At 31.8% G+C, this 12,501-nt stretch overlaps 3 protein-coding genes across 3 annotated transcripts in view; all 3 read right to left on the bottom strand.

The window, feature by feature from the left end:
- The window catches only part of LOC132731217 (uncharacterized), a 34,536-nt gene extending 25,216 nt beyond the window's left edge, over nucleotides 1–9,320 (bottom strand). Inside the window, exon 1 of the mRNA XM_060717352.1 lies at nucleotides 9,096–9,320. The gene's annotated coding sequence lies outside the window, so the exon portion shown is untranslated. The remainder of the gene's footprint in view (nucleotides 1–9,095) is intronic.
- Nucleotides 5,291–6,080, bottom strand: LOC132731223 (uncharacterized). The gene is made up of 2 exons (XM_060717360.1): nucleotides 5,732–6,080; nucleotides 5,291–5,631 (listed from the first exon to the last, which is right to left on the bottom strand). Exons 1-2 carry the CDS (start codon nucleotides 6,078–6,080, stop codon nucleotides 5,291–5,293), a joined length of 690 nt encoding a protein of 229 aa, XP_060573343.1.
- On the bottom strand, nucleotides 6,219–7,043 carry LOC132731222 (E3 ubiquitin-protein ligase TRIM33-like). The gene has a single exon (XM_060717359.1). The coding sequence runs from the start codon at nucleotides 7,041–7,043 to the stop codon at nucleotides 6,219–6,221; it is 825 nt and encodes a 274-aa protein (XP_060573342.1).
- Nucleotides 9,321–12,501: the final 3,181 nt, after the last annotated feature.

The raw sequence follows: 12,501 nt of genomic DNA, 5'->3' as shown, positions 1-12,501 counted from the left end.
TCCAAGTTGTGTAAAATTTGATTTTGAGATACTTGTGCCTGTATTAATAAGTAGACAATATTTGATCTGTGGTAGATTTATTCTTTTTCAGTCTATTTAATGTGTGTCAAATACAATACAAAACACAAAACATCATTCATAAAGAAATCATACAAGTAATGTATATGTATCTGAAACTATCTATATTGTAAAGGATTTCATAATTTTACTCACACATTTCATTTATTTCAGATATTTCTAAATCTAAAAAACAATATAGATTGATACCAAGATGAAGTAATATCTCTTCATTATTTCATTATTATTCTTACAAATTATTTAAAGTGGGGAATGGTATGAATTACATACAAAGTACTCAACAGGTACATGAAAAACACAGAAATGTTTAAAAAATACTGGAGATCATTTTTTTTAAACAAAAATATTACTAATTGAATTTAATTATAAATAGAAAATCCTATGAGTATAAAGAACACTCTTATTTGACATTTTTAAATTTGAAAAGTATTTTTACAAAAACATATCTAAATACATAAGAATGATTAAAAGTCAATTACTACTTAAAGCATTTTTTTTTGTAAATTTTAATGTTCATCTTTAATCTGTAAAAGGAATATAAATCTAAATATTGTAATATTACTAAATTTGCAACATAACTCTTAATGTGTAAAATTGTAACATTTCACTATTTCAACCTAATATGAACTAAAATTACAAAGTTTGTAACTAAGATATAAACAAGAGCTGTCACAGGAGACAGCAAAGCTTGACTAATGAAATACTGGACGCAGTAAGGAAGACAAAACTATGAAATAAAAATTAATTATGTATAAATATGTATTAAGTTACAGTAAAAAAATAACATTTCTTAACACAAATTCCAAGTTCAAGAAGGGATAATTCTGGAAAAAAGTCTCACTAGAACATTGAACCTTGTCACACATGTGAATAATGATAAATATTTATTTAAAGTAGATACCTTAAAAAATAAAGAAGTAATAATATTTCTTTAAAAAATCCTGAGTTCAAAGGGAGATAAATCTGAAAATATTGCTTCAAGATTTATGAACCTTGTCTTATATGATGTAATTGATGATAAGGAATATGTATTTTAAGTTTTAGGTAAATACCTTTAAAACTAAAGAAGTTATAGTAAAAAATAATATTTTTAAGTAAAAAAAAATCTAAGTTCATGAGGAGATAATTCTTGCAATATTGGTGCTAGATTTATGAACATTGTCATATAACATGTGGTTAATGATAATGAACATATATTTGAAGTTGATCCCTTAGAAAATAAATAAGAAACAGTAAAAAATAATATTTTTCAAAGAAACTTGATTTACAACAATATATATGAAGTATAGAAAAAGTGCTTTCAGGCAAACATTACACATAACATAAATTATAATTCTTACACAATAATTTCGTTGACAATTACTGAAGAATGTATGAACCTGTTGTTAAGTAAAAATGACAATAATGCAATATAGTTTGAGAGGAAATCTTATTACCTAATTACAGAACAGTGGTAAATAAACAAATTTGTATGGTTTGTAAAAATGACACATGTTTACATACCATAAATAATTTATTTAATAATTGTTTACATTTGCAAAGTTTAAAAAAAAATCATAAAATATTCTTAATTTCTTAACAAAAATAATTCTGATTTCTTTATCCAGCAGTTTTGTATTGCATGTAGGTGAATCAGTGATCTTCTATCAGTCAGTCCTAGAAAATTGTTATAATACTCTAACAATATCCAACAGCTTAAATATTTCATGTTTTTAGGAGCAAATAAATTACATATTTTGTATTTTCAATTTTATGTGAAACATTACATTCAGTAATTACATATTTTGTATTTTCTATTTTATGTGAAACATAACATTCAGTAACAGGAGCAAAAATATTACATATTCTATATTTCCAGTCTTGTGTGAAACAGGAGCAAAAAGATTACATATTCTGTATTTCAATTTAATGTGAAACATAACATTCAGTAACAGAAGCAAACTATTGTATTTTCTATCTTTTCAGGCTTATGTGAAACATTAAGTGTAGTAACAGGAGCAAAAATATTACATATTCTGTATTTTCAGTTTTATGTGAAACATTACATTCATTAACAGTGAGCAAAAATATTACATATTCTTTATTTTCAGTCTTATGTGAAACATAACATTCAATAACAGGAGCAAAAATATTTACATATTTTTTATTTTCAGACTTGTGTGAAACATAACATTCAGTATCAAGAGCAAAAATATTTTGCTTATTCTATATTTTCAGTCTTATATGAAACATGACATTCGGTAACTAGGAGCAAAAATCTTACAGTTTCTGTATTTTCAGTCTCATTTGAAACATAACATTCTTAACCCATTACTTCATGAGCATTTTGTGAAAAATGGCTGTTTTCATTGAAAAGTCTCCCGATTCAAGTTCAAATTGCTATAATACTATAAAAAGTGATTCAATATACTAATCAAACTTGGCACAAATGTTGACTGGACCATTGCCCTTGCAACAACATGCTCAGGCTTACATTTTCTGTTACCATGGCAACGAGGGAACATCTCAAAATTGCCAAAAATCACTATTTTGCGTTGATTTTTTTCATCAAAATTGATTTCAAAGTGCTGCAACTTCTCAATGGATTGAGATAGAGTGAAATGCTTTTCAGCTTTGGTTACACGTTACCTTATGATCAATCTTGGGCCATTTTAGCCTCTCTTAAGTCCAAAATTTTCTTGGTGAATCCCCCTTCTGGCAACCCCCTGATGTATCTTTTGGTTGGGGGCCGCGCCGAAAAAGTGGTCACTTTTTTAACAACATTTCTCAAACATAAACAAGTGTTGGGGGCCTAAATAAGGCATTTTTTCATCATTTGAGACAATAAAAAGGGGGGGGGGAAGGCGTTAAAAGGCCGCGTAATGGCTGCATGTTGGTGTAGTAAAAAATCTAAAAAAAAAAATACATATTCTATATTTTCTGATTTATGTGAGTTATTCCATTCATTAACAGGAGCAAAACTATTACATTTTCTATATTTTCAGTCTTATGTTAAACATTACAATCAGTAACAAGAGGAAAAAAGATTACATGTTCTATATTTTCAATTTTGTGTGAACCATTCAGTAACAGAAGCAAAAATATTACATTTTTTATATTTTCAGTCTCATGTGAAATATTTAGTTAAGTAACAGAAGGAAAAAGATTACAAAAATTATTCTTTATTTCAAATTTTATGCGAAACATTACATTTAGTAGCAGGAGCAAAAATCTTACATATTCAATATTTTCAGTCTTATGTGAAACATTAAGATCAGTAACAGGAGGTTCTATGGAGCTGTGGAGTAATAGTGAATCCACATTCGCCAATATTACATGCAGTGCTGGGTTTAGCATGGACGGGCAGTCAGCATTACAATGCCGTAGTGATGGGACATGGGATTTTAATAAACCATCATGTAGTCTGACAATTTTGTATAACCTTTAAAGATAAAAGTAATCTGTGTGTATAAATAGATTACTGAACTCAATACAGGGTTGGAGCAGTACCTCTAGACGTTTGAAGAAATTATGATCACAAAATAGACAAAAATCTCTTTTTTGCTGATTCTTACATTTTCCATTTATTATCGTAAATAAATTGGTGTGAAGTGATGAATTAGTCATTTTAAAGTTCATTCCATTAGGTGAAAAGTCGATATTTTAGCATTTAATTCGGTATTACCGGAATTCGGTATTTTGTGTGGCGTTCCAATTCTCTTTTAGTCTCTCTCATATATAGATGATAAAGAGTTATGGTTAGTTTTACCTTGAAATAATACACTCTTTTAAAAGAAAGCTTTTCATTTATTTTCACCACCACAACAAAAGGCTGTTTCTCACTTTTATTGAAATCATCTGAATATAAGGTAACAAATGTTATGTTATGCAAGGCGTGCATTATAACAAAATATGTTTTGTTAAAACTTTGAGTACAGCAGTTTTGTTATGCTAAAGTCCTTGTGTGCGTCCCTTTTTTTCTGGAGCATAACTTGAACAACTTGATATTTCAACATGGAACTTCACCGGTAGATAGATTGCATAAATAAAGATGCAAAACTAAAGAATTATAAATTCTACACTTTTCCTTTTTTTGAGTTATTGCCCTTTGTTATTGTTATTTTTCTTGCTCCTTTTTTGTCCAGACCATAGGTCAAAAAGAATATTTTCTATTTAATTGTAACTTAAACTTCATAGTTTGAAATTTTGAAAGATTTAATTGTGACAGAGTGCAAGTTGCAAATTTTTTATGCACAGGTTTTGTAGTTAGGCATTTTCTAGTTGGGTGGTTCCAATATTCCTACTTGAATAATGTTGAATCACCCTTAGGATATGTTGCCTGCTTTTTAAATTTGTCTTTTGACGTCTTATCTGTGATACGCAGGCTTCATATCCTCTGATCCCCTTTCAAAATTCCATTTTATTTAGTTCCGCCCATTGTTTTATCGTTTAGGGCACACGCTTTTTATTACTTGGACCCTTACGCCGCTTTTCATGGAATGGCACGGAAGTGTCACATTGAAGGTTCCATGATAACCGCCGTATGAACACATCCGCTGATATTTCTATATTATTCAAAATTCAGTATTTTCATGTTTAAATGTTGAATTCTGTTTAAGCCGGTGCTAGGGGGCGTGGACGGTAACTTGCACTTTCCAGTACTGTCCATGAACAGGCTCAATCAAACCGAGCCTGCAACATTTTCAATTTTGCCGTGTTGGGCTTTCTTTGGGGATTCTGTATTTATCTATTGTAGATTGCATAATAAAAAAATGTTGACCTTAAGAACTTTTCAAATTGTTTTGATAATATTTGCGTTGAAGACTATGACAGCTCATAGAGGTGAAGAAAATTTTGATCTATAAATTCACAGCTATAAATTATAATACAACTTCTTTGTTTTTACACACCAACATACAGCCTTTGTTCCTGCAGCATCACCTTTCCTGTAGAACAGTCTTCTTATATTTCTTCTATATCATTTCTCACCCAGTCACACAGAAAGACAGTACCATCATCTGACAGTCACATTCCCGTAGGCTTACTCTTACCACTATAACTACCTATCACATCACCTTGCCGATTTAATCTTGTTACTGTCTTCATGCCAAAATGAGATACAAGTATCTTGCTTAGTATTTCAATATGCTTTCACTGAAAGACCAGTTTTAAAAGAATTGATGCTGAATTTAAGATCTGTTCACATTGTTTAATATTAAGTATCTGTTTAAGTCTATGACAGTTTATAGATTTGAAGGAAGTTGTCATCATTAAAAGCAAGACAGCTATAGTACAGTTTCTTTGTTTTCCCACACCAACATACAGCCCTTGGTCTTTCCAGGTTCTGCATCACCACCTTTCCTGTAGAACAATCTCCTGATATTTCTTTTATATAATTTCTCTCCCAGTCACACAAAAAGACAGTACCTTCATCTGACAGTGACATTCCCATTGGGATACTCATACCACTATAACTACCTATCACATCACCTTGCCAGTTTAATCTTGTTACTGTCTTCATGCCCCAGTCAGATACATAGATTGAACTTCTGTTACATGTAATAGACCATATATCTTTGAGATGTTTTTTTTACATCAATTGTTGTCAGTATAGTGCCATTCATATCAAAGATCTGAACTTTTGCCAGGTTAAAGAATGACACAATAAATTTACCTTGGTAACAGCTTATACCATGACACTTCCCACCAACCTTCATAGTGTGCTTCTTTATGAGTTTGTTTGATGAGATTGATATAAATTGTATTGTTTGTATGTCTGGAAGTGTGACAGCAAGTTCAGTACTTGTTAATCTAGTGATATCCCATGGTTCATCATCTTGTTGTAGTTGATCAGACACAGATTGACTGCTGGTATCCACCATCTTTACAGCATTATTGTCACAGTCAGTGATGATAAGAAGATCAGGAGTCAACAGAGTCATTCCTATTATCTGGCATGATATTTTATCTTTTGATGTCTTCACACAGATTTCTCCCTCATGTGAAAATTGTCTAGACTTCATTTGTACAGTTTTAAAATCCGGTTTTGAAATTTTTTGTGTTAAATTTGTCCCCAGTGGTTTTCTCTGTTTTTAAAAAAATTTGATTTTTTAAAAAATTTGTTTTAAAAGTTGTGCTGTTTTTTTCAAATGAGGGCAGTTTTAGAAATTTTTCCCGATATTTTTGTTTGTTTTCTCTGCAAGTTTTAAATCAATGAAGAGTTTGTCAGCTTGTTTTGTTGTGTTGAGTAGTTTGATATTATCTGATGATATCTTCAGAGATTTGGTAACTTCTTCACATGTGATTTCTACTGCTTTCAGATGTTTGTTGTTTTCTTGTTCTATGGCTTTAGCTGCATCTTCAGCCTGTCTCTCAAGTACATCAAGTCTTTGGTTGATTTCTTGGCGGAACTTTTTAATGTCAACTAATGCATCTTTGAGAGAGCTGTTTGACTTTAATGTCATGTTTTTGACATCTTTTAATATCTGTTGAAATTTGTCAGAAGTGGTATTGACTGCATTCAAGATAACTTGATATTCTTTGCTGTCTATTATATCACCAGAAATGTCTGGTATATAGTTGACATTGCAGGAAGTAGCTTGATGTTCAAGGGTTACACAAACACTACAGAGAAATTCTGTATGATCATTGCAGTAGAACTTGATCATTTCTTTTGGATGTTTAAGACACGGTAAGGTCAAATCATCTGACAGGCCTGTGTAAATGGATGTTGAGGGTTGCTGCAAAACTTTAGGCATACTTGTTGCATTCAGAAGTGTATGCTTTTTGGTAAACTTGGTTATCTTATGGGCTTTAAAGCATGTCTTGCAAAGGTGTTCCTTGCAGTCAGTACAGTAACCATGGACAGGGAGTCTAGTTCCATCCTCGTCACAAGGCTGGCAATAAATTTGAGAAACCTCATCTGATGCAATGAATGTTGTTGATAATGAAAATTGTTTTGATGCTTTCTTTTCTGGGACAGCCATATTTTACCTAAAATGTATTATAATAGATTACTATGTATTGCATGTTTGTCATGTTGTCCATTAGTGAATACATAAAACTTGACATTTATAGATCATTTGAAATAATGGCAAAGTGTAGTTGATATCTAATACATTGTATGACCTTTTTGTGGATAAAAGTTTGGTTGGAAAAATATTCAAGCAATTATACTCAACATCAATAATTTTACGTCATTAAGTCATACTCCTAAACGCGCAAAATATTTGAAATCTGTAGTCTTTAACATAAAACAAAACAACATTTTACTCATTTCTCCAAAAAGCCACAGTAGTCCATTAAAATGTATGCATACATATGAAACATTTAATATGTTCTTGATTTTTAGTTTCAAAGTAAAGATAGTTTTAGTTTTAATTTGAATTTCAACAATATAACAGTTAGTAATTTTACTGAAACATGAAAAAATAAGGTGTAATACCATATGTCGCGATTTAAATGATGACATGTTATTTTCAAAATTGCCGACCTATGATCTTGTTTTGATCATTAAATCTGATTTTGATTGAATATGTTATTGTTACCTTTTGTCATACAGCAGGCAGAAAGAATGTAAATGCTATAGCCTATGGCAATTTTTTTATAGGGAGTGTTCATTGATTGTTTTCTTTCTTGAACTTCTGTGAACTATGAAGACACAGTATATATATTGTTCATTTCATATTTATGACTTGTTTTAATTGTAATGAAAGTTGATGTCATGCTATGTAATTATTAAAAGCTTTTATGCCACCAGTACTTGCAGATGGGGGAAAGGGGTTGGAGGTGCGTACTACGTTTATCTTCATTTAATACTGTCTTTTTTTAAAAATAATTCGAGGGTTATTTAAAATTAAAATACAAAACAAAACTGGTTAAATTGACTCTGAGGACATGTTAGTTATCAAAAACATATTTCGCTATCATGTAGGACGTTCTATTGATTATCAGATATTACTATATTATAGAGTATGTCTCATATTTATGTATTTTATATTAATATGATTAACCAGCCATGTATGTGAGATGATGCCAAAGGTAAAAGTTGTCTGCAAGTATAATTACAGCAGACATTTCACACTTAATGGATCAGAAATCTTAAAAGAATCACTGCATAGAATAAATCAGTTCTCTCTTGATCATATGGAAAAAGAAAAAAAATGTCCTGGCTCTATGTTCCTTTGCCGTCAAATTGCGTAGGTACATTGGTTTTGGCCACTGCATGACCCCTTTTGCTTTTCGGGTTGCAGTTTTAAATGTCAAGGTAACACTGACCTTGAATGGACCTTGGTAGAAGCATTTATCTCTGGCAGAAAATTACCTCATTTGATTTTTTTGTGTGCAGGGTCAAAGGTCAAGATCCAATTGGGTTTTGACTAATATCTTCACAACCCAGTAGCTCTATGGCTTCAAGTCATGTCTAGTATCTATCAACAAAATTGATAATGGATTGTTCTAGAAGGTGGACCGGAAGTTCAGCAGGTTAGGGGCTAATAAAGATCTAGTGCAAACAATATTTTATTTTGGTTAAACTTTATTAGTGTTATTATCATGACCCTCTTGTCAGCATCAACATTGACGTGGACATTGGTTAACCATTTTGCTATTAGGTCCATTTTCTCAGAAAATATAATAGCTTATCATTCACTTCAAACTTGGTGTACTTGTTTATTGTCATGAAAGGACACCATTAATTTTCAAAAGGGCAGATAATCTTTAAATTATTTTATAACTAAAAAAATGTATTCACTTTAAACTTGAAATTATTGTAGACTATCAAGGACATGTTAGTCTGCTAATCACATTTGCAGGATAATATCCTTTCTTTTCTAAGTTATATTTGTAAAACAGCAATGAGAAAAGTGGAGTGCTCTGTCCAGACGTTTTTCAATACCATGACTTTGTGTATCAAAATATAATGTATATTTAACTTTCTTTTTTTTGAAAAAAGCATAATGAAATAATAACGCTCACTTGTTTCCTTTATAAGAGAGTCATTTTTGTAGACATTAAGATATTTAATAAAAATATTGTACCTTGAAATTGTAATCCTCAAATTGTCTCACAGGTTTCTAATGTAAATATTTTGCTGTTGATACTGGATACGTGGAATTTGAAATTGATATTTACTTCCTTGTGTTACAACACAAATGTATAAGTTTAAACTGAATAGATATCAATTGTTTTTAGTGCATAGTGAGCATTTTAGTGTCGTGTTTGTCAGTCAGTATTTTGACTGTTCAAAATTTAAATAAAGTCCCGATTTTTGAAATTTAAAGTTGTTCTTATCCCACAATTCTTAACATTTAAATTGCTATCTCCCCTAGTTTGTGGGTGTGTAAATGTTTAAACTTTATGTTGACTTAGTAGAATGATCATAAACTGTATTGACAAAATGATATATAAGTGGTTTTAAATCATTCAGTTACAACATTAAAAAACAGAATGATTAAGACTTTCTTCCCAACTTGCATTCTAAACATTGTTTTCAGCTTCACGTTGTTTTTATGGTTTTATGTTGTTTTTTAGTGTACTAATAGGAAGATTTAATAAGACTTACATAAAGAAGTTGAAGTTTGATCAATATTTATCAAATACTAATTTTGGGATCACATATAGAGTAATACTGGTCAGTCTTTAAAGTCATCACTAGAACATGTAAAAACCTAAGAGATGATCTAGTAATAAAAACACATATATGATCAAATACTTCAGATATGGTGCATAATAGGTACCCGGTGAGTGCGTGATCTCAAAAGTGATTGAGATTATTGAAATACATGTACAGTACAACTTCTGCTAAGCAACACCCTCTCGAAGAAAAAGGTGTAGGCTGTTGCTTAGAGGTGCTGTCCTATTGAGATTACATTAATTGTTCAGTTTTATTTAAGAGAGTTTTAATACTTGTATTTGCTCTGAAGAGGTCAACTTTGTTCAGGTGGCACTGTATATAGAGATACAGTCAAACCTTTGAACAAAGAGCAACCTATAGAGAGACCAAACAATTGGCTTTTACAGACAAGTGGCCTTCATTTCGAGGTTACTTTGTTCTGCCTAAACTAAAAAAGGTTGTCTTAAACTGGTCTTTGTTCTGAGGTGATCTTTAAGACAAGTTTGACTGCATACGTGTACTGTTAACTTTTACATTTCTCAATAGATACCAGCCAAGTCTTCTCACAACTACGATATTACTCAAACACTAATCGCTCAAACTCGGATTGCTTAAATTCCCCACTTCTCTCAAACTCTTGACCAGTACCAGCAAATTTTCCTATATAATCTATGTTGTTCTACCTAAGTTTCACTCAAACACTGGTTGCTCGAACTCTTGAACTAGATCTCTGGTCGTTCGGCAGAAATATTGTATTTTTGGCTTTAATACTTATAATTAAAAATATCAGTTAACATGATTTTAAAAGATACATGTGTTTTGTGCGCCCGCGATTTTAAAATTGCTCATCAAGCAAAATGATAATCATACCCCAAACAAAGGGAACTTTAACACTTTCCCCTCGATGGCCTTTGTTGACAAGTTTGGTTGAATATTAAAAATCACACCTTTTTGGTCAACTTGCGGGTTGACATGCTCAAGAATCTGAATAAAACCTGTTGGACAAAAGTAAGTAGATTTATTGTAAAATAATTATGTATGGAGACACTAATTATGTATACAGTTTTAGCATGGTCATGAGGAGAAAATTCACTCATATCAGGATAAAAATCTGCATCGGGGGCGTCTGTGGTCCAATGGTTTAGGTTGTTAACTTCAAACCACTTGCCCCTGATGGCATTTGGTTTGAATCCCAGTAGGGATTTTGTGTGAGGATTTTGTGTGAGGAAGTTATCCAACATCATGTCAGTGGTTCTACTAAGGTGCCTATTGGTGCCAGATATAATTCATAGAAGAGCGCCTAAGGTCTTCCTACACCACTGACCAGTAAAGCTGAATCGTGCCCTGTAACCTATACTGCATTGGTGCGATGTAAAAAAAGTATATGTCAGGCTGTCAATCCAAAAGCTGAATGACTTTCACACTGAAAAGTACATAGTCATCAAAATATGTGCGCAAAACGACATTTATTGGTACTAAGTAATCAGGGAAATATATTTTCGTCTAATACAAATTTGCTAATATACTACAAAAATTACATGACTTGATTAAAATTTCACACAGTAAAGGAAATACAATCATGTTTAAGAATCATTTTAATATCTCGTTCAATTTTTGAACAACTAATTTATTCAGCTAAAAGCCTTCTTAAATAACAATTGAGCAGTTAAGGTTGCTCAGATTTCAAACCCCTTGACCTGTGATGATATGGTCTCAAATTTTGCCAAATATTTTGTGTTCCTCCATGCAAGGAATTTGTTCAGCTAATTAACAGAATGTTGGTGGTTCTACTTAATTGCCTGAAATAATGCATGTCAGGGGTACCAGGGGTTTTGCTCCACCTGTCAATCAGTGGCCATATGACCATAATAGTGTAAGATCTTGAATGTTTAAATGTTTGCAAATCAAATTAAATTTATTATTTATCATAAATTTTTGACATTGTTTGAATATGGGTTAAGTCTTGTCAATTTGTAGATATGAACATAGTTTGCACCTGTTTTTCAACAACTGAAGTGTTTACAGCTTCTTCATTTTATCAGGGAAAACTTGACATACTGCAACACCACTTTCTTGTAGAGCAACCTCCTGCTATCTTTTCCATATATCATATACCATGTATCATTTCTATCCTTGGAGTCTAACACAAAGACAAATGTTTTATCATACAATTGTATCCAATACGAGATGTGCCTAACTTATTTTTGAACAAACAGAAAATTTCAGCTAATTCTCAGGAAACACTAATTTATTGTAGTAAATATGAGTGGTTGACATTTGTAAATCATCCTCCGACGCTTTGGCCACCATTTTAAAGTCTTATTTATAGTTGCTTGGTCAAGTTTGCGACACTCGTCCTTCAGTGCCCTTTTGAGACCGACAATCGTGTTTATTTGCTGCTTCTGCAGCCGACGTTTTAGAACACCCAGATACCAAAGTCCATCGGTGCAGCATCAGGGGACTTTGGCCTCCACTCCTCGGGGGTAATAAAGTTAATTTGTCTGTTTGAAATGAAAGCGTTCTTTTAGATGTGTGGCTAGATGCACTCTCCTGGTGGAATGTCGTTACTTTTGCCCCTCAGGAAAAAGTCTCAGAACATCTTTCTCCAAAAATGGCTTGAGCACTTTGTTGATATAGTACTCAGAGTTCACCTTTGTACCTTTATCGATGATCCAAAAACATAGCCTCATCCAAAGTGACAAAGTTTTTTCCACTGGTTCCATTTTAATTTCAGATAAAGCTTCCAAGATCTGGCCCTGCGCTTCTTTATTTGTGCCATGCGATGTTCATGAACTTTGCATTTCTTTCGTAATTTTGCTTTCAGAATTTTA

This window comes from Ruditapes philippinarum, unplaced genomic scaffold (genome assembly GCF_026571515.1).
Source record: "Ruditapes philippinarum isolate M1 unplaced genomic scaffold, ASM2657151v2 ctg4222_1_1_1_1, whole genome shotgun sequence".
Taxonomy (NCBI): Eukaryota; Metazoa; Mollusca; class Bivalvia; order Venerida; family Veneridae; genus Ruditapes; species Ruditapes philippinarum.
The sequence above is the reverse complement of the archived record's forward strand: the minus strand, read 5'-3'. Positions and strand labels throughout refer to the sequence as shown.